Here is a 26,431-nt window from a genome sequence, read left to right as displayed (position 1 = left end):
ATGTTTCAATGTAAATTTTGACATATTTTGATATTTTTTTGTTTTTATGTAATATTTATTATACAAATATATATATACTTGCACATAATTAATGAAATATTTTTCATTTTATACATTTATAATTTAAATATATATGGTTTATTTAAATTATAAATATATATACAATTAAAAATATTTCATTACTTATGTGCATTTGTGCAAGTATTTATATACTATATATGCATAATTAAAATGAAGTATATAGTTAATAATAATAATAATATCATTAATATTGATCTGCTGTTTTTTTGGTATTTAAACACTTTCTTCATATTCAACTCTGGCTTAAGACATTATAAAGTTAAAATTGTTGAATTATTCTCACATCAAGCACTGAAAGCACACGCCGGTTACGAACAGCAGCTTTTGTTTACTGTGTAAAATCACAATCAACATAGATCTCTGAATCATATTAGTAAATCACATAATCTTCTTATTCTCATTATTTACAATGATTAATCTCCGGAGAACAAAAAACATCATCACATTCGTCGTCTCTGATTGGTGGAGAGGAGTGGCAAGACTCCACCCAACACTCATCAGGATGTGACATCATCAGCTGATGACAAACATTTAAAGTGCTTTGATTGGCTGATCTGCAGAGCTTCAGAGAGACAAACGGGTGACGTTATATCCATGACAATAAAACACTTTCCACACGTTCACATTACTGTAATGCAAAAATATATGTTTTCATTACCGTAAAAAAAAAAAAAATTCTCCTTCTCATCACTTAGGTTACAATACGGAAATACATTCTCATTTTTATTAGCGCAATACACAGATATTCTCATTCTCATCACCGTAATGCACAACATCAGGTATTTCACATCATCATCATAAAACAGAAAACAATATTCTCCTTCTCTTTACCGTAATGAAAAATATATACTCATCCTCATTATGGTCATGAAAAAAAAAAAAAAAACTTTATCTTATGGAAAAATATTCTCAACAAAAAATACTGGTTCTCATCACCGTAATACACCCCCCCAAAAATCATCCTCATTACCATCATATAAAAATATATTTAACATAATATGGAAGAAATATTCTCACCTAGTTTCCATCACTGTATTACAGAAAAAATATTCCCATTACCCTAATATACATATAATACCATGATGTAAAAATACTTAATATATTATTTATTTTTGCATGACGGTAATGAGATTTTTTTTTTGCATTCTGTAACAAGATTGAGGTTTGCATCTCAGTAATTTGAGTTCATAAAAAGTGCTAATTTGTCATGAAAATAATGTCATAAATAATCAGAAAGTCCTAAAACACACGTGATTTTCTTTGATCAAAACAAAACTTATTTTTTTAAACTCCGGCATGAATTACGTCGAAAAACATGTTCCTGAGTTTCATCCAGACAGACGGCGGTCAGAAAACATCACCGGAGCTCAACGAAAAGACCAACGAATGAAGAGGAATAACGATGTCATTTCCTGAACACAATCCGAGGGTCACAAGGCGTCTGGTTTTAGCATCTGATCTCTGAACGGTACAGCCGCTGAAGCCGGCGTCCTCCTCAGCGCTGAGGTTTTCTGCGAGACGTCTGAAGCTCGTGAGACGGGATTGAGTCCACAGTTTTGGCACGAGGAGCCGGTCTCAGAGCACCGGACCGTCACACATCACGTCCTGAGATCCGTGCGGGAGAAGTTCCATCAGCCAGTGGCGTGGGTCGGCGAACACTGCAGACACACGGACACACACACACGCACGTCATTGAGACGCTGCTACCTAACAGGAGCCTATCGGATCATGTGATGCTCTTACCCATATCTCCCGGCTCCAGCCACAGGCTGAAGGAGCGGCAGTGGTTTTGGCATTGCTGGACGGGAAGAACATGAACAGCTGGAGATCCGTCAGCCACCACGAGCCAACCCAACACCTGCACTCTCTGCAACACACAACACGCATATAGAGAGAGAGTGTAACGCATATATAGAGAGTGTAACACGTATATATAGAGAGAGTGTAATGCATATAGAGTGTAACATATAATGTAACGCATATATAGTGTAACATATAGAGAGAGTGTAATGCATATATATATATATATATATAGAGAGAGAGAGGGTAAGTGTAATGCATATATAGAGTATAACACATATAGAGTGTAACATATATAGTGTAACGCACATATAGAGAGTGTAATGCATATAGAGAGTAAGTGTAATGCATACATATATAGTGTAACATATATAGAGTGTGACGCATATAGTGTAACGCACGCAGATGTAGTGTAACCCATATATACAGAGTAACGTATATAGAGTGTAATGCACGCATATATATAGTGTAACGCATGCATATATATATATATATATATATATATATAGAGTGTAACCCATATATAGAAAGTGTAAAGCATATAGAAAGCGTAACACATCTATAGAGGGATGCATATATAAAGTGTAACGCACACAGATATAGTGTAACCCATATATATAAAGTGTAGAGCATATAGAGAGTGTAACATATATAGTGTGACGCATATATAGAGTGTGACGCATGGAGAGTGCAAAGCATATAGAGCGTAACATATATATATATATATATAGAGCATAACGCATAGAGAGTGTAAAGCATATATAGAGTGTAACACATATATATAGAGCGTAACGCATAGAGAGTGTAAAGCATATAGAGACCGTAACGCATATATAGAGAGCGTAACGCATATATAGTGTAACGCATATATAGAGAGCATTGTAACGCATATATAGAGAGCGTAACGTATATATAGAGAGCGTTGTAACGCATATATAGAGAGTGTAACACGTATATATAGAGAGAGTGTAATGCATATAGAGTGTAACATATAATGTAACGCATATATAGTGTAACGTATAGAGAGAGTGTAACGCATATAAATATAGAGAGAGAGAGGGTAAGTGTAATGCATATATAGAGTATAACACATATAGAGTGTAACATATATAGTGTAACGCACATATAGAGAGTGTAATGCATATAGAGAGTAAGTGTAATGCATATATATAGTGTAACATATAGAGTGTGACGCATATAGTGTAACGCACGCAGATGTAGTGTAACCCATATATACAGAGTAACGTATATAGAGTGTAATGCACGCATATATATAGTGTAACGCATGCATATATATATATAGAGTGTAACCCATATATAGAAAGTGTAAAGCATATATAGAGGGATGCATATTGTGGCGAACAGGACGGCCGAGGGACGTGAGAGAACGGCGCGAGGCCGGTGGTGCGATTGATAATGAGCAACACCTGTGAGCACACCGGTCTCGCATCTCTCACGGAGGAGCGGAAGCATAAAGGAGGAGCGACGACGTTGATGATCGAGAGAGGAACAGGCCTGTGTTTTAGTTGTGTTTTTGTTTTATTTTAGCCAGCAGTCGTCCGCGAGGGGCTGCTGGCCGTTATGTTTATTTTTGGTAAGCCAGCAGTCGTCCGCGAGGGGCTGCTGGCCGTTATGTTTATTTTTGGTAAGCCAGCAGTCGTCCGCGAGGGGCTGCTGGCGGTGTTTAGTTTGTTTATTTTATTTTAAATAAAGTATATTGATGGTTCGCCGGTTCCCGCCTCCTTCTTCCCTGAACATTGCTACACTGGTGCCGAAACCCGGGAAGAGGGAGGAACGCGCTGTCAGAGAGTCCTCGCCGCTGTGGGGAATCCGCGGTGTCATCGAGCATGGTGCGCGAGTCGCCGCCGCTCGCCGTGGGCCGGAGCCTGCTGCCATCCGCCAGAAGGGGAGGAGCAGGGAGCGGGGGACTCGCGGCCATGGACGCTCGAGGCGGTGCGCTGGAGAGAGTTGCCGGTTGGACGGTCGAGCTCGCTGCCGGCCGCCTGTGTATTGGAGGGGCGGCTGCCATCCGGGAGGGAGAGGAGTAGTCGCCGCCGCTCGCCGTGGGCCGGAGCCTGCTGCCGTCCACCAGAGAAGGGGAGGTGCAGGGAGCGGGGGACTCCTACCGTCTGCCCAAGGCACCCGAGGAGCCGTCGCCGTCCACCGGGCGGCGGAGGAGCGTCGAGCCGTCCACCGAGGGCCATCCAGCGTCACCGCCAGGCACCGCGGAGGAGATCGCCCAGCTGGTGGGGGACCAGATGGCAGCGCGTTGTGGGAACCGGACCATTTTTTTTTTTTTCCTCTCTCCCCTCTCTCGATCTGTCGCTCCTCATGCTTCCGTCTCCATTTCCCTCGGCTTGTCGGTCCATACCCCCCAGGGATCGCCGCCGCCGGGGGGGGGGGGAGTAGGCACAGGCTCGTGGGTACCCCCCGGCCTGTGAGGGGCGATGGGGGTATGTGGCGAACAGGACGGCCGAGGGACGTGAGAGAACGGCGCGAGGCCGGTGGTGCGATTGATAATGAGCAACACCTGTGAGCACACCGGTCTCGCATCTCTCACGGAGGAGCGGAAGCATAAAGGAGGAGCGACGACGTTGATGATCGAGAGAGGAACAGGCCTGTGTTTTAGTTGTGTTTTTGTTTTATTTTAGCCAGCAGTCGTCCGCGAGGGGCTGCTGGCCGTTATGTTTATTTTTGGTAAGCCAGCAGTCGTCCGCGAGGGGCTGCTGGCCGTTATGTTTATTTTTGGTAAGCCAGCAGTCGTCCGCGAGGGGCTGCTGGCGGTGTTTAGTTTGTTTATTTTATTTTAAATAAAGTATATTGATGGTTCGCCGGTTCCCGCCTCCTTCTTCCCTGAACATTGCTACACATATATAAAGTGTAACGGACACAGATATAGTGTAACCCATATATATAAAGTGTAGAGCATATAGAGAGGGTAACACATATATAGTGTGACGCATATATAGAGTGTGACGCATGGAGAGTGTAAAGCATATAGAGCGTAACGCATATATATATATATAGAGCATAACGCATAGAGAGTGTAAAGCATATATAGAGTGTAACGCATATATAGAGAGCGTAACGCATAGAGAGTGTAAAGCATATAGAGAGCGTAACGCATATATAGAGAGCGTAACGCATATATAGAGAGCGTTGTAACGCATATATAGAGAGCGTTGTAACGCATATATAGAGAGCGTTGTAACGCATATATAGTGTAACGCATAGATAGAGAGCGTAACGCATAGATAAGAGTGTAACGCATAGATAGAGAGCGTAACGCATAGATAGAGGGCGTAACGCATAGATAGAGAGCGTAACGCATAGATAGAGAGCGTAACGCATAGATAGAGAGCGTAACGCATAGATAGAGAGCGTAACGCATAGAGGGCGTAACGCATAGATAGAGAGCGTAACGCATATATAGAGAGCGTAACGCATATATAGAGAGCGTTGTAACGCATATATAGAGAGCGTTGTAACGCATATATAGAGAGCGTTGTAACGCATATATAGTGTAACGCATAGATAGAGAGCGTAACGCATAGATAAGAGTGTAACGCATAGATAGAGAGCGTAACGCATAGATAGAGGGCGTAACGCATAGATAGAGAGCGTAACGCATAGATAGAGAGCGTAACGCATAGATAGAGGGCGTAACGCATAGATAGAGGGCGTAACGCATAGATAGAGGGCGTAACGCATAGATAGAGAGCGTAACGCATAGATAGAGAGCGTAACGCATAGAGTGTAACGCATAGATAGAGAGCGTAACGCATAGATAGAGGGCGTAACGCATAGATAGAGAGCGTAACGCATAGATAGAGAGCGTAACGCATAGATAGAGTGTAACGCATAGATAGAGAGCGTAACGCATAGATAGAGAGCGTAACGCATAGATAGAGAGCGTAACGCATAGATAGAGTGTAACGCATAGATAGAGTGTAACGCATAGATAGAGAGCGTAACGCATAGATAGAGAGCGTAACGCATAGATAGAGAGCGTAACGCATAGATAGAGGGCGTAACGCATAGATAGAGGGCGTAACGCATAGATAGAGGGCGTAACGCATAGAGTGTAACGCATAGATAGAGAGCGTAACGCATAGATAGAGGGCGTAACGCATAGATAGAGAGCGTAACGCATAGATAGAGAGCGTAACGCATAGATAGAGTGTAACGCATAGATAGAGAGCGTAACGCATAGATAGAGTGTAACGCATAGATAGAGAGCGTAACGCATAGATAGAGTGTAACGCATAGATAGAGAGCATAACGCATAGATAGAGAGCGTAACGCATAGATAGAGGGCGTAACGCATAGATAGAGAGCGTAACGCATAGATAGAGAGCGTAACGCATAGATAGAGAGCGTAACGCATAGATAGAGAGCGTAACGCATAGATAGAGTGTAACGCATAGATAGAGAGCGTAACGCATAGATAGAGAGCGTAACGCATAGATAGAGAGCATAACGCATAGATAGAGTGTAACGCATAGATAGAGAGCGTAACGCATAGATAGAGAGCGTAACGCATAGATAGAGAGCGTAACGCATAGATAGAGGGCGTAACGCATAGATAGAGAGCGTAACGCATAGATAGAGAGCGTAACGCATAGATAGAGAGCGTAACGCATAGATAGAGAGCGTAACGCATAGATAGAGAGCGTGACGCATATATAGAGAGTGTGACGCGCACTAGTGCTTATGCAGTGACAGTGACGGACCGCGTGACGAGGGCTGGTGATGTCACTCAGCTGGCAGCGCTGCAGTGTGGTGCCCGTGTTCTCCAGCAGGGGGCAGAGCTCCGCGTCAGGGAACAGCCAGCCGAGAACCGTCTCTCTGGGACTGGACGAGAAACTCCTGACGAACACACACACACACTAACATAGTTACAGCACACTGGTTTAGTTCCGTGGGAAGCAGCTGTAAACGTTGAGCATTCAATGTTGTGTGTGTGTCAGACTGAGTGAAGCGTCATTACCAGAGCAGAGTGAAGTTGGCAGGAGACGGAGAGAGAGAGTCATACGAGGAGAACTGATCCAGCTGAGACACACGCCGAGACAGAGATGCTCCACCCTGAAACACACACACACGAGAGAGATAGAGAGTGTGCGAGTATGAGAGAGGGAGTGAGTGTGTGTGTGAGTGTGTATGTATGAGTGTGTGAGAGAGAGAGAGAGTGAGTGAGATTGTGTGTGTGTGTGTGTGTGAGTGTGTGTGTGTATTAGTGTGTGAGAGAGTGAGAGTGTGTGTGTGTGTGTGTATGTATGAGTGTGTGAGAGAGAGAGAGAGAGAGTGAGTGAGATTGTGTGTGTGTGTGTGTGTACCTTGAGCAGCAGTGGCTGTGTGAGTCTGATCTTCCCCGCAGACGCTCTCAGTGCGTCAGTGAGTTCCATCACGTCGGTCACGTCTGCGCAGGCGGAGCAGTTCACCGGAGCCGTGTGCAGAGCGCCGGATGCCCAGCGATGGTGAAACCCTACACACACACACACATATATATTCAAACGCGCATACCTATAGACTAAACACGTAATACGCATGTGCACGCCGTCAGCGCTTTCACAGATTTGCGTTTTTGGAGTTTGCGCGGAGATGACAACGTTTTCAAAATTATTCAACGCCCGCACCTTGGAATCTAACCCAAGTTAATAACTAATGATCTTTACAACGGAAGTGAATCAATCAAAACTAACTTTAGCTGGACAATAACTTTATTCTAGATCTGCTGTAAAGCCGAAACAATCTCTGTTACTGTAATCTCCTATTATCACTGTAAAGCTGCTGTGAAACAGTCTATATTGTTAAAAGCGCTGTATACATGAAGGTGACTTGACACACACACACACACACACACGTGTTCAGATACACCTGTGGGAAGGTGTGTGTGAGCGGGTCTCACCGTGCAGGTTGTACTTCTGTGCGATGGGCAGCGCCAGCAGCCGCACGTGACTGAGCGGAGACGAGCTGTTGTGTCCCGCGGCGCCGAGAGATCCCAGAGGAGACGAGAACACCAGCACTGCCACCAGCAGGACACCCACCGCCACTGCAAACTGACACACACACACACGCGTAAGCAATAAGGTACGAGAGGCTGAATAACATTCACGATACAGCACTAGCCTCGAGCACCTCATTGCTTTCATAAAACGGTTACTACACAATACAAATATTAAAGCCAAAAAAAAATGTATTAGTGCAACTTTCATGAAGTAAAATCACTAAACGCCTTCCTTCCGCTGGAAGAAATAGTCCCTGACCGTGAACAGCAGCGGAAGTTACACACATTATTTCACCGATAGATGGCGGCAACTTTATGAGTGAGTCAGTCAGTAAAGAAGACTTTTATATTGAAACCATTGAAATTTTATTAAATTTTTTTAAGGACTGAAACTCGTGAACACGGAGAAGCAAAACGCAACTGAAAAATGACTAGCGTGTCACGGCACGAGAAAACTTAACTGGTAAAAGGACAAGATATCGCAGCAAACATTCAAACTGATTTTTAATTATGAATGAAGGAAAATGCTATATCTACTGTAATTGCAGGTACACTCGCTTACTCGATCTCTCAACACTCGACTCTATTCAATGAACAATATCATCGAGAACAAGCATTTGTTTACGTTGCTAAGAGTGGTTGCTAGCGGTGTTGTGTAGTGATACATAAGTGTTTTACCGTGAATAAAACACAGCTGTTGACCAATCAGAATCAAGGACTGGAACAAACCGTTTTATAAAAAGATATATACGGTGTGTCCCAATTCGGATACTATCCGTCCTAAATAGTATTAGAAAATATAATTAGCACGTCCCAAATCACAGTATGTTTAAATTAGTGTTCCAAAGATACCCGGATGGTCTACTTTTTCCGGTTAGAATCCGAAGTGCAGATCGATGCACACTATAACAGCTAATATTACCCACAACCCATCGCGCGTTGGACGAGGATTCGATTAGAACTACAAACACGAGTAAAAAGTGTTAAAAAACTACAGACATGGAGGACGCGCGAGTCCGGCGGTTATGTAGAGAGGTTTAGATAAAGGGGTTTGAGTGATTAATCATCAGTATCTAACCTGACGAACATGTATTTATTCAATTTTGTCCACATTATATTTTATCTGCAGCAGCATTGAGAACATTTGTAAAGATACGTTTAGCCATTAACTTTTAAATGCATCATTTTATTCAAATTGCAAACACATGTTGAGTCTCCGCATGAAAGACCCACGACTGAAGATCATCGTGTTTCAACATTTCTCTCCGAAACTGTAGGAAATTAAATTAGATTGAATAGAGGATTGTAACTGTGACGAGATGATTGACAGGTCAGTTTACGGTGACAGCACGTGACTAAGTGACAGAGCGTCCGTTAAAGATGACGAAGTAGTTTGTTTTAAAGCTTTCAAACTCTTCTGCTACACACTCAAAAGTATGTACTTTTTCTTAACAAAAAGAGAACGTACTTTTAGGGCATAGTATAAGTAGGCGAATTGGGACGCAGCAAAAGACTCCCCGACCAGATATCGCCCCGATGTTCCGCGCGTTTGGTCACGTGTTCCCGTACCTTAACGGCGGCTCTCAGCACCGGGAACTGCGGCGGGTCTCGGCGGGGCTCGTTCGTCTCCAGAACCTGCTTGATGAACTTCTCGATCTCTCTCTCGGTCATCCCGTAGCGATAGCCGGACTGCCGGAGGATCTCGATGCTCTCAGACAGCTTATCATAGATGCAGGGTTCACTGAGAGACGAGCCCATGATCCCGAGTGTGTGTGTGTGTGTGTGTGTGTGTGTCAGTCAGGGCCGCATCATCATCAACATCTTCATCATCTTCAGCACAATCAGGTGAAGAGGTGTTTGATTGACAGGTGATGAGTCCTGTGTGCGTGTGTGTGTGTGTGTGTGTGTGTGTTTGACAGATGTTGTCTTTCTACCCTAAATCACGGGAGAAAGCGTTTCCCTTCATGATCGACCAACCCTGTAAAACATAATATCAAAGTTATGTATCAAAACACCCATAAACATGACAGTCTTCCGCAGCGAGCCGCACAAACTCCCTCAACTACAGTCTTTATCTTCGGTTATCCACACAAACACTCCTCTATAAAGATAAATGACAATCTTACTGTCGATTTGTTGAAGATTTCCCTCAGTTTTTTTGAGTTATTTCACTCGCACGTTCACGCTAACACTGCTCGAGCTGAGTCTGATCCGCGAGCGTTACTCAATTGCGCGTTCACAACAGCGGATTCAACACGCTTATCGTGATAGCAACGCTTTCATTCGCGATATTTTCGTTGATTTTAATTAAATAGTCGATACGATCAACTATAAAAATGAACTATGGAATATTTTATAGTTTATTCATTCGAATATATATATTTTTTTGTATTTTGGGGTGTGGGGTGGGTAAAAAGAAGCGAACATGCCGCTGTAAATGATCAAATAGGGGTTTAACTCCATAAACTCTAACCTTACCAAACCTTTACCTGACTAAATATTAACTCAAAACAGCGGATTTGATCAAACTGTAAAAAGCACTTACATTGGCTCAAATTCGTACTTTTTTTTGTACATACGCACTCAATATATGTGATGATTTGATTTATGTAGAAGCAAAAATTATTATTAGCTAGGCTACTATATTTTATAGTAAAATATTTGATATTATGTTGTTTTATTATGTCTATTTGACAACAATATCATTTTAAAAATCAGATTTATGTTTATACACACACACACACACACACACATATATATATATATATATATATATATATATATATATATATAGTATACACACGCAGTAGTAAACATTTGAATTGGATCAAAGCCTTTCATCAAAGTTATAAATTAATTTTGCACAATACCCGTTCTTTTTAATGGGATATGTTTTATATGATATTTTTCAGCGGTCTCGAGTTCATAAGAATGCTTTATTTTATCCATGTTATATCTGACATCTGTATCGAAAACAACCGATGACGTCAGCGGTGTGTCTCCAGCAGGGGGCGCAGGCGCGTGTTGAGCTCGAGTGCGCATGCGCCGTGTCCCGCATTGTTTGGATCAGCTGTGCGTGGATCATCTGAAACCCCACCCAATGAGGAAGACGATCCGTGAGCAGCAGACCCGAGCCGCAGCCGAACCCCAGCCGAACCCGCACCATGATCGCGCTCTTCAACAAGCTGCTGGACTGGTTCAAGGCCCTGTTCTGGAAGGAGGAGATGGAGCTCACGTTGGTCGGACTGCAATACTCGGGGAAAACCACTTTCGTCAACGTGATTGCGGTAATCAAGCGTTTTATTACAGGCCTCGTTCGAGTAACGGGTCGCGTGACTGACGCGCGCTCCGGATTAAAGAGAGATCGGACTCAATATCATCATAATCATAATGTGTGCGATGATCTGTCATCGCGTCAGATACAGTATAGAAGAGACAGCGATACTGTAGATCAGATGCTACATCACTAGATACAATAACACTTACAGAATAATCAGACTATATGTGTTGGATAAAGCATCTTTCTCAGATATAATCACGTATATTGTGCATCATCTGAACACCAGACACAATAGATCAGATTTAACATTCAACACGAGATTGAAGATACAACAAAAACAACATCAGACACAATGTAGCATATGTAGCATCATCAGATTCAACATCAGGCGAGAAAACAGCGATTCAGCATCAGATCAAATATAATGTGTCAGAAACAACATTATTAGATAATAGTGCATTAGCAGATCAAATCAGACAGTGGATCATATTCATCCTCGTTAGATCAGAAACAACATCACTAGATACAATGTATTAGATCAGAAGATATGTACAGTAGCAGATTCAGCATCATCAGATACATTATTATTACATATGATGTATCAGCTCATATTCATAAAATCAGACACAATGTATCATATTCATGCTCGTTAGATACAATGTTTCAGATACAACATCATCAGATCAGATACATCTTTATGAGATATGATGCATTACATTATCAGATCAAATCAGACACAATGTATCATATTCATGCTCGTTAGATACAATGTTTCAGATGCAACATCATCAGATCAGAATCAACGACATCAGACAAATATTGAAGATACAACATCATCAGAAACAATAGATACATCATTAGACATGATATAGAAGATAAACATCAGTGTGTCTGATTCAGCAGCGTTAGATCAGATGCAGCATCACTACACACATTACACACATAATCAGATCAGACGCAGCATCACTACACACATTACACACATAATCAGATCAGACGCAGCATCACTACACACATTACATACATAATCAGATCAGACGCAGCATCACTACACACATTACATACATAATCAGATCAGACGCAGCATCACTACACACATTACACACATAATCAGATCAGACGCAGCATCACTACACACATTACACACATAATCAGATCAGACGCAGCATCACTACACACATTACATACATAATCAGATCAGACGCAGCATCACTACACACATTACACACATAATCAGATCAGACGCAGCATCACTACACACATTACACACATAATCAGATCAGACGCAGCATCACTACACACATTACATACATAATCAGATCAGACGCAGCATCACTACACACATTACATACATAATCAGATCAGACGCAGCATCACTACACACATTACACACATAATCAGATCAGACACAGCATCACTACACACATTACATACATAATCAGATCAGACGCAGCATCACTACACACATTACACACATAATCAGATCAGACGCAGCATCACTACACACATTACACACATAATCAGATCAGACGCAGCATCACTACACACATTACACACATAATCAGATCAGACGCAGCATCACTACACACATTACACACATAATCAGATCAGATGCAGCATCACTACACACATTACATACATAATCAGATCAGACGCAGCATCACTACACACATTACATACATAATCAGATCAGACGCAGCATCACTACACACATTACACACATAATCAGATCAGACGCAGCATCACTACACACATTACACACATAATCAGATCAGACGCAGCATCACTACACACATTACATACATAATCAGATCAGACGCAGCATCACTACACACATTACATACATAATCAGATCAGACGCAGCATCACTACACACATTACATACATAATCAGATCAGACGCAGCATCACTACACACATTACACACATAATCAGATCAGACGCAGCATCACTACACACATTACACACATAATCAGATCAGACGCAGCATCACTACACACATTAAATACATAATAATCAGATCAGACGCAGCATCACTACACACATTACACACATAATCAGATCAGACGCAGCATCACTACACACATTACACACATAATCAGATCAGACGCAGCATCACTACACACATTACACACATAATCAGATCAGACGCAGCATCACTACACACATTACATACATAATCAGATCAGACGCAGCATCACTACACACATTACACACATAATCAGATCAGACGCAGCATCACTACACACATTACATACATAATCAGATCAGACGCAGCATCACTACACACATTACACACATAATCAGATCAGACGCAGCATCACTACACACATTACATACATAATCAGATCAGACGCAGCATCACTACACACATTACATACATAATCAGATCAGACGCAGCATCACTACACACATTACATACATAATCAGATCAGACGCAGCATCACTACACACATTACACACATAATCAGATCAGACGCAGCATCACTACACACATTACACACATAATCAGATCAGACGCAGCATCACTACACACATTAAATACATAATAATCAGATCAGACGCAGCATCACTACACACATTACACACATAATCAGATCAGACGCAGCATCACTACACACATTACACACATAATCAGATCAGACGCAGCATCACTACACACATTACACACATAATCAGATCAGACGCAGCATCACTACACACATTACATACATAATCAGATCAGACGCAGCATCACTACACACATTACATACATAATCAGATCAGACGCAGCATCACTACACACATAATAATAATAATCAGACGCAGCATCACTACACACATTACACACATAATCAGATCAGATAAGTAGCAGATGCAGCTTCATCAGATACAATATACACGATAAAACAACAGCATTAGATATGATGTATCACATTATCAGACATAATGTATCATATGCTCGTTAGATACAATGTTTCAGATGCAACATCCTCATATAAGACACAATAGGTCAGATTCAGCATCATCAGATCACATATGACAGCATCAGATACAGTGTGTTCATTAAATACAGTGTGTCATACTTTATAATCAGGTTCGTTTTTGTGCATCAGCAGATCAGATACAATAATGAAGATACAACAACATCAGAAACAGTGTGTCAGATTCTGCATTATTAATCGTTTATCTGACACAATGTATCGCATCAGACACATGTATGTATCAGATACATTAAACATCATCAGACAATCAGAACTATTCAATCTGGACATGATCTCACAGTGATCAGCTGACCCAGTTTCTCAACCAATCAGCATCTGGCATGCTGTCCAGTCAGAGGCATTTTCACGTGTTTGAGACACACACACACACACACACACTCAGGAAGGTTGTTGGCACATAAATCCAGGCGTTTGGGCCTGTGAGTGAGTCAGGTTTCAGTGACATCACTTCCTGTGTAAATCTCTCGTCCTGCAGTCGGGGCAGTTCAGCGAAGACATGATCCCTACGGTCGGCTTCAACATGCGCAAGATCACCAAGGGGAACGTCACCATCAAGGTCAGGCATCATCCGCCACACGCACGTTTAGCTAATAGAGCTTTAGCTAGCTAACTGCTAATGACCATTTACCCCTCATCCTTCCCTCACACTTTAACTTTCCCTCGCGGGTCAAAATGACCCCAAGCCATAAAATTATACCTTTTTTTTTTCTTTTCTTTTTTTCAATATTTTTTTATGCTTTTTTTTGGAGATTTAAAAAAAAAATTTTTACTTTTAAATTACTAGATTTGATCAATAAATAATTAGTAATTTAAGCACATTTCTCACATTCTTTCAACTTAAATACAATATAACTCACAATTTCATGCATAACCCTTTTAATCCAGCTCTAAATATCTCACATCGGGAGTCTTTGACCTCTTGTGGAAATATAATAATATAATGTTACATGACTCTAGATGGGTTATATCTCTATATGGAGTAAATGAGCTGTTCCTCTGGGTGCTAAAGCCAGTTTCTCTTCAGTGTGCATTCTGACACACATGTACACATTATAAATCATTTTTTGGTAAACTTTTACTTTGACTTTTGAGCATTTTTAGGTTTTTCTATGTGTACTGAAACATTCCTTGCATTCCATTCATTCCTAAGCGGGTCAAATTGAGCCGCGAGGGAAGGATTCGTTACTTTTTTTAATTTCAACCACAAAACTTCTCAAATCCATTCAACTGTGTTTGTGTATTCGTGGTTCAAGTGCGACAAAAGTCCTCGAGTCTTGAACCGCTCTGATGAACACTCAATTTAAAAAAAAAAAGGAGTTTTGGGTCCATACGACCCGAGGGAAGGATGATTATAGAAATAGTAAATTGAAATATTGCTGTGTATAGTGAGTGTGTGTGTTGTGTTGCAGTTGTGGGACATCGGCGGTCAGCCGCGCTTCAGGAGCATGTGGGAGCGATACTGTCGTGGCGTCAGCGCTATAGTGTGAGTATAAATCCCTTATTCAATTCACGCTTTTCACAATACACATCATTTCATATCGAGTCCATATTACAATTTACAGTGATCTGTTATCAGAGGAGACTGTCTAAGTTATGTATTTCAGAAATGTACATGTACAAAATCTCAGTTAGCGGGGGGAAAAAATTTAAACAATGTAATAATTTAATGCAGAAACAATGAGCTCATTGAATCATGAATACTTGTTTGTTAACAAATGATTATGGCATTTGTGACCCTAAACCAGTGTCACAGAACCAGTCACAAGGGTCAATTTTTTAAAATAGAGATTTATATATCATATGAAAGCTGAATAAATAAGCTTTCCATTGATGTATGGTTCGTATATATTTGACCGAGATATTATTTGAAAAATCTTGAATCTGAGGGTGCAATAAAAATCTAAACATTGAGAAAAACGCCTTTAAAGTTGTGAATTTTTTTAAATTTTATATATATATGTATTTACGGTAGGAAATTTACAAAATATCTTCATGGAACATGATCTTAACTTAATATCCTAATGGTTTTTGGCATAAAAGAAAAATGTATAATTTTGACCCATACAATGTATTGTGGCTATGGCCACTAATACACCCGTGTGACTCATGACTGGGTTTATGATCCAGGGTCACTATTAGAAAAGTGTGTGTCATGATGTCCTGCAGGTACATGGTCGACGCGGCCGATCCCGAGAAGATCGAGGCGTCCAAGAACGAACTGCACAACCTGTTGGACAAGCCTCAGCTGCAGGGAATCCCAGTGAGTCCCCGATTGTGGATTATCATTATTATTATTATTATTATTCTTCACTGTGACGTGATCGTGAACGTGTTCGTCTGCCCGCAGGTTCTGGTTCTGGGAAATAAGAGAGATCTTTCCGGAGCTCTGGACGAGAAGGAGCTCATCGAGAGAATGTGAGTTCACACACACACACACACACACCTCCGTCATGTGATCAGATCCGGTCACGGCACTTATGTATGACGACATACGCTAACCAGCATTTTTTGCTGTTGTTTACCTTTTTTTTTTTTTTTTAAGAATCGACAAATAATTCGGGAATGTGGAATATTGTTTTAATCAGACGAGTTTCAAACTTTGAAAGCTGTGTTTCAGAAATTGCAAATATCATATTTTTGATGTTGCCTATTTTACCAATAACTGACAAATAGATAAAGAATGTATGTAAAAAAAAAATTATATTTAATTTTTGGTAGTTATTGTCATAAAATATCAAAATCAGAATTTTTTTTACTCAGAAATATTTCAAAGTTTTCTAATGGAGCGGATAAAATTGCTAATTTTTGTTGATGAGAATATGACATTTTGTCTTTCACTCAGTTATAATATATATATATTTTATGTATTTAAAAATATAAGAAATCATTATTTTTTAAAATATTTAAAAATGTATGTAAACTTTAGTATGTATTGCTAGAAAATAGCGAATTCACATCATTGTTTTAATCAAATAAGTTTAGAAATTTTCTAACAGGGATGCAAAATTACAACTTTAATTGCTTTTTTACAGATTTTTAGAAACACTGACAAATAATTCAGCATGCAGAATATTTCTTTCCCTCAGTTCTAAAATAAATATATTCATATTTTTAATGCGTTTAAAAATACAAGAATTCATTCTTAACATTTTTTATTTAATTTTCAATATTTATTACTACAAAAAAGCAAAATCACATCAGCGTTTTAATCAGATAATTATTAAAAGCATGTGGAATATTGTCTTTCCCTCAGTTATAAAATATTTATATTTTTAATATATTTAAAATTACAAGAAATAAGCATTCCCAGAGTAACGGATGGCATGAAAAGTGAAAAAACGGTTGAGGTGAAGTTTTAAAGCTCCTGTGAGGCTTTTGTGTTGTGATTATAAATGCCACATTGAAATATTCTATATAAATATGAATAAAGTTAATTTTAGATGGATATAATCTGATATGTAACGTCTGATCTACAGGAACCTGTCGGCCATCCAGGACAGAGAGATCTGCTGTTACTCCATCTCCTGTAAGGAGAAGGACAACATCGGTAAGACTGCGCTAAAATACACTTTCACACCAGATGCTACTGTACCTTTAAGACATCAGTGAGCTCTGTGATTGGCTGCTCATAGTTTATCTGGGCGGGGCATATGTTAATGAGCGTGTTGTGCGTTCCAGACATCACACTACAGTGGCTGATCCAGCACTCACGAACCCGGCGGAGCTGAGGAGGCGGAGCTTGCGTCTGATTGGAGGAACCGCATCATGTGATCAACTGTATTTTAGGCGCTATTGATTTCATTCTAAACAAAAAGCATCCGCCCCTCCTTATAAACTAATTCACATCATTTACATTGTTATTTTTGTTTTTACTTGAATGTGCTTTTTTAACGGTTCATCATGAAGTCCGGACGTGTCACATGACAGTTTCGTTCGTGCGCGTCGCTCTGCGTGTTTTTGCTCGGGGACTTGATCAAACCTTAACCGACGCCTACAGCATCTGGTCACGTGATTCACGGAGGTCCCGTTTACGCCGCCATCTTGTTTAAACGTTGTGAGAACGTTCACTGGGAGAATTCTCCGATTTTCTTTAGCCTGTTAGCGTGACCTGCTACGAATGTGACGTCGTCGTAAAAGTGACGTAAACGGCTTTGTTGACATTAACAGTCATTCACGAAGTCAACTTTTTGTCATTCAACAAAGTTGTGCGTTTGCGACTTTATTGTTTTGAAGTTGATGTAGCGAAGTTGACTTTGACAGAGTCCTTTACGAAGTCATTCCCACGAATGTGACATCATAGGTCCAGCTGTTACATCATCTAGGTTTGCGCTAATCATGTAACGTTACAAAATCTGAAATTTTATCGGAAAGCACACAAATCCATCTGAAGAGTTTTAAATAAAAACAGCGGAGATGTGACGAGTATCGTGCAGCTGGTGTCCAACGCTGTTCATATGGGGGAGGTTTGTCTCGCTTTATTTCGTTCAGTTTTTTGTCGCATATGTGGACGTTTTTGGCCTAAATCGTAGGGGTTTATAAACGTCTCGGTAGATTATACATATGTAAATTTACATATTTTTTGGTTGGTTTTGCCATATTTTTACTCATGTTTTTTCACAGTGTTTTTCAACTGGATTATCTGTAAATAGCAACTTAAACCAAATGATTTCTCCCGGTGTTTGTCCGGTTGTGATTAGCGTCCTGAGATAATAATCATAATAATCATAATAATTAAGAAGACCCCATTCACATTCACAGCAATCTGAACAAACGGATTGTGAGTGAGTGTGAGTGTGTGTGTGAGTGATTGTGTCATGTACACTAGAATAATATATACTTTATACATGCAGCCAGTTTATTCTGTTGATTTTTCGCAACTGCAAATCATTTTATATTCATATCCGCTAATGTTTTGATTTGTTATGATTTCATAGTGTGCGTCAAAGCCTTGTCTACACAAGAGGGAACGACGCAATGCGACAAAACGGCGATAATCAACAAAGCTACACTGCTAGCACAGCGGCTAGCTTTAAGCCGGTTACGAAGTTGACTTTGACGTTCTCAAGTTATTTACACTACAACTGCTAACTTGGTATTAGCATCATTGTCATCGTAAAGTAATGTAAACAGTATTAAAAGTCATTTTACAACTTGTAGTTATTTAACGAAGTTGTGCGTTTCTGACATAGACATCTTTATTATAATACGATAAAGACGATGTAACGAAGTCACCTTATTTAGTTTGTGGACTTTTTTGAGTGTCAACTTTGTTTATTGTTACGTTTTAATCAAGCGGTGAAGTGGTTTGCAAGCGCACAACTTGGTCACGCAACAAGAAGTTCGTAAATGACTATTGAAGTTCAATTCGTAATGACTTTGTTTTAATGACTTGAAAAGCTTTGCATTTTAGTTATTTAATGCATGTAATGAATGACAACTTTATTATAATGAAGCCGATGTAGCGAAGTGGACTTTACAAAGTCCTTTATAAAGTCACGATTTGTTTATATTGATTTTGTTGATTATAACAAAGTCATTTGCGAAGTCAACTTAACGAGGTTACATTCATAATATAGTCGAATGGCGAAGTGGTTTGCAAGCACACAAATTACGCACGACCAAGTTCGTAATGACTTTGTTGAAGTTAATGTACGGAGTCAAACTAACGAAGTCAACTTTGTTGATTATAACAACAATTTACGAAGTCATCCTAATAAAGTTCATAATCTATTCGCAACCTTGTTACGTGAGTTTGTTGTATTTGTAAATGACTTCGTAAAAGTCACTTGTGAAGTTAATCTGACTTTAATTATAATGTCGCAAACGCTTCGTTGATTATAACGGCTTTTTGTCGTTTTGCGTGACTCAAAATTAGATTTTCTGCTGCTCATATCTACTCCTGTCACCAGTTCATCTGGACTCTCATGATCTCCTGAATGTGTGTTGATTTAAATCTTTTTTCATGTCTTAATTAAATGTGGCCATAATGTTTCTTTTGATATGTCATTGTTTTAATTGTTTGTAGCAGAGTCGCTCTTTTGTTTGCTGGGGAATCATGTGACTTTACACTGATGTCCTGCTGCACGGCTCATTATGGGATGGAGCAGGTTGCCATGGTTACTGTATAAACCAAGTTGTGATTGGACCGAGCGCGATTCTTTTATCCCCTCTTTATATAATGGACCAGACAGTAACTTTTTACAGCAGTCAGTCACATAACAAGTGTTTCTGTACAAGACTCCATCAGTCGAGTGGTTCATTTGGGATCTTTCTATTCTCTCGTACTCGCGGTGATAACTGTACATGTTGTTCTTGTTATTTACAGATTATTTAAAAATGAAATTAAATGATTTCCCTATCAGAACCGCTGTTTCGTCTTTCTTTCAGTCAAGCTGTGTTTGATTTTATTTTAATTTGGGTCTAGTTCAATGATACTGGATAAGAAATGTACTTTAAAAGATTTGAGAAACTTTCATTTAATTTGGAATTTAAAGGAATTTAATATTGTGCTGTTAAAGTTTAGCCTTCAGAAATGCATACTAACTATATTTCTGCAGGATGTAGTATGTACTGTACAGCATTTTTATGTCTACTTGCATACTACTTAGTGATACACTGCACTACACCTTGTACTGTATCCCACAATGCATTGTGCTCAACCTACCTTTAAGTATGCACTGCAGTATAAGGCAAACACTGAGCAGGAAACGGCAGCAGTATGCGAGTCTTCAACGTCACCAGGAGAGGTCAGTCGACACATACAAATATTTCTCTCAATTTTTATTAAATAAGACTCTGTGCAGTTTTTTACTCTGAAGACTAACCGAACGACTATTGATGGGATGTCAACAATAAAAAATTGTTCATTAAAACATTCTGTAATTGTTAACCTGCCTGTTCAATTGAAAGTAATTAATTGTGTCCCTAAAGAAATGCTTTTATTTGATTTATCAGGCAGTATCACACACAGATGATCACCGTAGCAACAACGCACACTACGTATCGGCGAGTTTCGCGCTCTTTTTTTAAATATTTTTTTTATTTCAATAAATCATTTACAACAAACAGCAACAAAGACATGCGGCTGATATATAAGAGAGGTAAGAAGACCATCAAATAAACACAATAGCATAATTAATCACAATAAAAATTACACTTTCGTTATAACGGTCGTTATATTCCCAGAGATAAACATAAACGTAGCGGGTAAGACCGAGCCAGACGGACCGGTCCAAAACCAACAGCAGCGAGGGGTCTGACGGGATGAAAAGCTGGTTTTAGTAAATTAACTGGGATTGTTTGAGCTCATTCATCCCGTCAGACCCCTCGGTGATGTTTGGTTTTGGACCGGTCCTGACTCCGTTATTCAGCTGGTAGGATGTGAGAAGGTCAGAGTGTTGTCATGGAGACGGTGACAGCGTGACGTGCCGGATGTGTCACCCATAGATATAATAAATATTTGTTTTGTATGCATTTATTATTATGTCTATGGTCTGACCCACCGGGCTCATGCCAGCGGACCCTGCGGTCGCTTCCGCCGAACCCAACTATGATCGCAATTTCCATTGAACTCTATTGGTAACGACGGAACTTGCGACCATAGAGGCTTCGGGAAACGCAGTCCTGATCGGGTTTCCACGGCGATCTCACACAAAGCTTCAATCTTATTCAGTGGAACAAAACAAACAGTGTCTCAGAGCTGTCAACACACACACACAACTCTTAAATCAATATACCGAACACACTGTGTCTCTGAGGAGATTTTCACCAAACTTATTTACTTTAACAACATAGTGTGTTTTTACCTCAAACATATTAAAATGCGTTTATTATCGGACACTGTAATTCTATTGAATGTGTTTATGGTTATCATACAACACCACAGTTTTCTGTATTTGAATAGTAGGCTATTTTGAGGTCTCTGTTGTTGTGCAGTTTTGTGCTGGTTTCATTCATGAATCCCCCTCTGTGAGCCAGTGTGTGGGTTAATAGTTTAAGGACAAACTGTCCACAGAAGTCAGACATAAATGTGACAAAAACCCCTTTTGTGGACAGTTCATTTGGGAACATTGATTTCTTTAAAAATAGCTGTAATGTTTGAGTTAGTCGTAATTTTCAGTTGATGTTATGTTATGATATGTGCGTATTTTTGTGAAAAAATCAGTAACCTTGTAAGTTTATCAGCGTCTGTATTTTCACTTTGCGCTATAGATACGTAACATGGATTGCATAACATTAACTACATTAATCTATTTATGTTTTCAGACTGGAAAAAAGCTTTGAAAAAAAACCCTGTCAATCAGGTGTTTTGAAATCTCATCTGAAATGAGCAGTGTTGGGGTAACATATTACAAGTAACATGCATTAAGTAATCAGATTACTTTTTTGATGTAACAAGTAGTTACACATTATAAGTAATGTGCATTACGTGATCAGATTATTTTTCATGTAAAAAGTAAAGCATTACAAGTAACATGCATTATGTGATCTGATACCTTTTTTGATGTACCACATTTTAAGTAACATGCATTACTTAATCAGATTACTTTTTTGATGTAACAAGTAAAGTTACACAATATAAGTAATATGCATTACGTGATCAGATTATTTTTTATGTAAAAAGTAACACATTTTAAGTAATATGCATTACGTGATAAGATTATTTTTCATGTAAAAAGTAACACATTTTAAGTAATATGCATTTCGTAATCGCATTACTTTTTTGACGTAACAAGTAACACATTTTAAGTAATAAGTAATTTTTTGATGTAACTGCAAATAAATTACAATCAAATAACACAACTACATTTATTTACAACCAAATAGTATGAATTGTGGCTGAAATATAGCTGGTGATGCATCAATTTAGTGGACAGATGATTCATCAGAATTTCTTCCCATTCTCAAATCAATATTTGGGAAATTTATTTTGAAAATGTAACAATAATATGACTCTTTAGATGTTACCTGATGTTACAATTTTTAAAAAAAATTATAATTAGTAGTTGTTTTTTTAAAATAACACAAATGTTTTATATATATTTAGAGTAAACATATTTCATACATAATGTTTTACAAAGTCGTTATTATAATTTATTCATTTGCCTTTGACATTTAACACAATTTCTTGGGCCAATGTTCTCTTTCAGCTCATAGAATCAAATTCAAGTTTTGTTGACGTTTATATCGCGCGGCGCTACCTGAAAATCACCCGGTTTTATTTCACCGTCACCCCTCAAATACTGAGGTTTGTTACCGCCACACGACTACAAACACTTGCAGCCTAAAATGCAGGACATAGACCCGACTGGCCTAAAAGTGTAGAACACACTCTTGACCTGATATTGTGTGGTTCACAGCAGCACAGAGCGTTTAATCTACCCCGGATAACTTGTTGCCCACACCAGTCTCTATGGCGAGAGAAAAGGCGCCGGAGAATGTGGAGTCTGTTTCTGGTCTGCTAATGTTTGAGTCTGAATGCCGAGAGCCGGCGTGTGACAGTCGCGTAGCAACTCGCTATTGATATTCAGCGCGGGGGCCGCGGCTCGAGACAATACGGCCCTTATGGGCCCCACGACGACTCCTGAGAATCTACTGTAGGAGGAAAATCTCAGCAGTTCAACTGTGTGCGATTCATTCACACACATAAACACACAAAGTGTGCAAAACAAAGGAGTTCGCAAGGCTTATGTGACACACTCAAACTCTTTTAAACTTTTATTGGCTGCAACCAAGTACAAAAACAAATACAAAAAGATTTGACGCTAACAATCTGTTCAGCAAATGCTAATATAATAATTTCTAACGTGTTAAAGAGTCTTTTCTTAAAGTTCATAGAGTCAGTCGTCTCTGCACAGATCGATCAATTCCAGCAGAGAATCAGACGGAAAAACACTAAATCTTCACAAGTTTGAGATGAAAAGGCATATTTTCATTCTCAGAGTTCTAAAACAAGAGGCAATCTAAAGATAAAAAAAATTAAGTGCATAAAAATGTTCAAGTTTGCCGTAAATCATGTCCATCCAGCAGTACAGTATTTGTGCATAAACAAAATATTATTGGTTAGAATGGTTAGAATTTTATGTAGAAATGAATGTATTTATACAGAAATTGGACTGAAACTAGTTCAACCTGATCCAGCAGTCTTTAAAGGGATAGTATTAAGAATCATGTTTGGAACGAGTAAATGACGACAGATGATGATTTTTGTGAACTGTCCCTGTAACGGTGCTCGTCACGTGGTGGTCAAAAATGACTGAATTTTTATTTCAATGAAAGGAATGTACTATATTTTAGTTTGATAATGTTTTTATTTCATTTTTTGTATTTTTTGAGGATTTTATGGTACTGCATTATATTGACGCTGTATTTATAATCCACTCATTCACGTTCTGAGCATAGACCTGAAAATGACATTTCCAACTTAAACTGTGGTAAATCTTGATGCTTTAAAGCGCAGACTGAAATTTGGTCTCTTTTCAAAGACGAAACTTGGCAGATTATTGTTGAAGTGAAAAAAGTGAACTTAAAAAAAGTTACAGAATATTACGCTTATTGTTATGAAAAATGCAAATACTATTTTCCATTTTTATATGAAATCTATACTTTTAAAAACACGTTTTACTCTAAAACAGCAAGAAGATCAAAGCCATAAATCTAAACAAGTTGTGTTCCAAATGTGTGGTTGATATCTCCGTAAATGAGCGTTCAGTGAGATGTTGTTCGGCTGCAGTATCGAACGCTTCCACTAGAGGAAACTCTCACATTCATTTCAAATGTGTCATTTTTGACCGCGAGGAGCACAAGTGACTATTGTTTTCAGGACCATTTAACCTGTCTGAATCATGTCCATGATTTTTGTGTGTTTAACTTCACATATCAAGTACCAAAACCTTTCGTTCCAAAAAGTTTCGTACCATTACGATAAAGTAAATAAAATAAAAATAAAAAAAGTTACATTTTTCATTTTCAAAAATGACCGAAGATTGTTAGTGATGGACGATATTTCCTTCACAGTTTTTAAGAAAACACGTTCTGGATCAACATGGCGTTCCGATGATTAGCTCAACCGGAGCGTCCTTGACTGTATCGAAGAACTCCGCGGGTGACGTTCCCGACACGATCTTCAGCTTCTCCTCCTGTACGGGCGATGAAAGTGACGAGGAGACGGCGGTTGCGTTGGTGGACGAAGACGCAGACGAAGAATCCGGCGGGAGACACTCGTCGCAACAGCAGCAGCAACAGTCCATAAACGCCTGGCCGAGAGAACGACTGACGCAGAGCAGCAAAATGGGCGTCGCTGCCGCGCGAACGAACAACAAGAACTGGCCAATCAGAGTGAGGAGTGCCCGCGTAGTCACGCCCACTTCCACTCCCGCGGAAGCCAACACAATGTTCCAAGCGTTCTCCGGCAAACTGCACACGGCGTATACGGATGCTAACGCCACCACCGTATGTGTTAGCTGACGCTCCCGCCGCTGCTTCTTCGGAGACGATGACGCGGACGACGCCGCGGATGACGGGCGTTTCTCGTCAGTGACATGTCGCGTTAGCAACTGACACGCGCCGGTGAACAACAGCGGCAGGCAGAAGAAGCACCCGAATCTCCACCACATCCGCGCCTCACTGTACGTTAGCACTAGCGAGTATAGCGTCTCAGGCAACGCCGCGGACGGCTCCTGGCTACACGAATCCACCGGTAGACCCGTCCGCGGAGACACTCGCTGCTCCAGACGCCACATCAGCAGCTCCGGCGCCGCCAGAACCAGAGACCCGACCCAGATCACCGACAGCTTGGCCAGGATGGACTGGCAGGACTCGACCCGCGGAGGCCGCGCCTGAACGCTAGTGACCGCGTGGAAGCGGTCGATGCTCAGCGCGCACAGAGTGAACGTGGTCACGCCGAGAGACGTCACCTGAAAGACACGCCGGCAAAACACACGTCAGGAAAATCACCAAAACATGGTATCATGGTACCAAAACACCACTAACAACATGGTAGTAATGCAGTTAAACATTGCTTGACCCATAGCATGGTAAAAACATGTTTGACATGAACAATCATTCAGTACTACTGTGTGTATAAAGTACCGTGATTTTACCATCTAGTACATGATGTCAGTAAGGGGGATAAAAATAGGGATGAAATTCAGGGTGAATGGGACACATTTGCCATGAGATGACTTGTAAAAAATTTCCCAATTTGGGGTTTATTTTCCCAATTGACTGTATTATACAGAATCTTGAGTGGATTTGCATCTGATCTAATATGTTAATTTGC

General features: G+C 40.0%; 3 protein-coding genes across 3 annotated transcripts in view; 1 reads left to right on the top strand and 2 right to left on the bottom strand.

Annotated features, from left to right (window-relative positions):
• Window positions 1-389: 389 nt before the first annotated feature.
• On the bottom strand, window positions 390-10,131 carry cunh6orf89 (chromosome unknown C6orf89 homolog). Its single transcript, XM_077225810.1, has 8 exons — window positions 10,015-10,131; window positions 9,458-9,866; window positions 7,790-7,940; window positions 7,218-7,366; window positions 6,872-6,966; window positions 6,615-6,750; window positions 1,825-1,948; window positions 390-1,739 (listed from the first exon to the last, which is right to left on the bottom strand). The coding sequence occupies exons 2-8, from the start codon at window positions 9,644-9,646 to the stop codon at window positions 1,657-1,659; spliced, it is 927 nt and encodes a 308-aa protein (XP_077081925.1). The 5' UTR covers window positions 9,647-9,866; window positions 10,015-10,131; the 3' UTR covers window positions 390-1,656.
• A 762-nt stretch (window positions 10,132-10,893) lies between these two features.
• arl8a (ADP-ribosylation factor-like 8A) lies at window positions 10,894-20,515 on the top strand. Its single transcript, XM_077225811.1, has 7 exons — window positions 10,894-11,175; window positions 14,627-14,707; window positions 15,561-15,634; window positions 16,318-16,411; window positions 16,499-16,566; window positions 17,628-17,698; window positions 17,830-20,515. The coding sequence occupies exons 1-7, from the start codon at window positions 11,053-11,055 to the stop codon at window positions 17,877-17,879; spliced, it is 561 nt and encodes a 186-aa protein (XP_077081926.1). The 5' UTR covers window positions 10,894-11,052; the 3' UTR covers window positions 17,880-20,515.
• A 3,327-nt stretch (window positions 20,516-23,842) lies between these two features.
• Window positions 23,843-26,431, bottom strand: part of gpr37l1a (G protein-coupled receptor 37 like 1a) — a 5,991-nt gene continuing 3,402 nt past the window's right edge. Inside the window, exon 2 of the mRNA XM_077225801.1 lies at window positions 23,843-26,066. Within this exon, the coding sequence (XP_077081916.1) occupies window positions 25,191-26,066 (876 nt within the window). The 3' untranslated portion in view covers window positions 23,843-25,190. The remainder of the gene's footprint in view (window positions 26,067-26,431) is intronic.

Source organism: Siphateles boraxobius, unplaced genomic scaffold (genome assembly GCF_051911475.1).
Source record: "Siphateles boraxobius isolate OS27281-9 unplaced genomic scaffold, OSU_SipBor_1 13, whole genome shotgun sequence".
Classification (NCBI taxonomy): Eukaryota; Metazoa; Chordata; class Actinopteri; order Cypriniformes; family Leuciscidae; genus Siphateles; species Siphateles boraxobius.
Note: the sequence above shows the minus strand (reverse complement) of the source record. Positions and strands in the feature narration are given on the sequence as shown.

Coding starts and splice junctions, on each gene's coding strand:
- arl8a (XM_077225811.1), top strand. CDS start 11,053: ATGATCGCGCTCTTCAACAAGCTGCTGGACTGGTTCAAGGCCCTGTTC. Junction 16,567..17,627: donor AAGGAGCTCATCGAGAGAAT/GTGAGTTCACAC, acceptor TCTGATCTACAG/GAACCTGTCGGCCATCCAGG. Junction 17,699..17,829: donor TAAGGAGAAGGACAACATCG/GTAAGACTGCGC, acceptor TGTGCGTTCCAG/ACATCACACTACAGTGGCTG.
- cunh6orf89 (XM_077225810.1), bottom strand. CDS start 9,646: ATGGGCTCGTCTCTCAGTGAACCCTGCATCTATGATAAGCTGTCTGAG. Junction 7,941..9,457: donor TGCTGAGAGCCGCCGTTAAG/GTACGGGAACAC, acceptor TGTGTGTGTCAG/TTTGCAGTGGCGGTGGGTGT. Junction 6,751..6,871: donor GCCAACTTCACTCTGCTCTG/GTAATGACGCTT, acceptor TGTGTTCGTCAG/GAGTTTCTCGTCCAGTCCCA.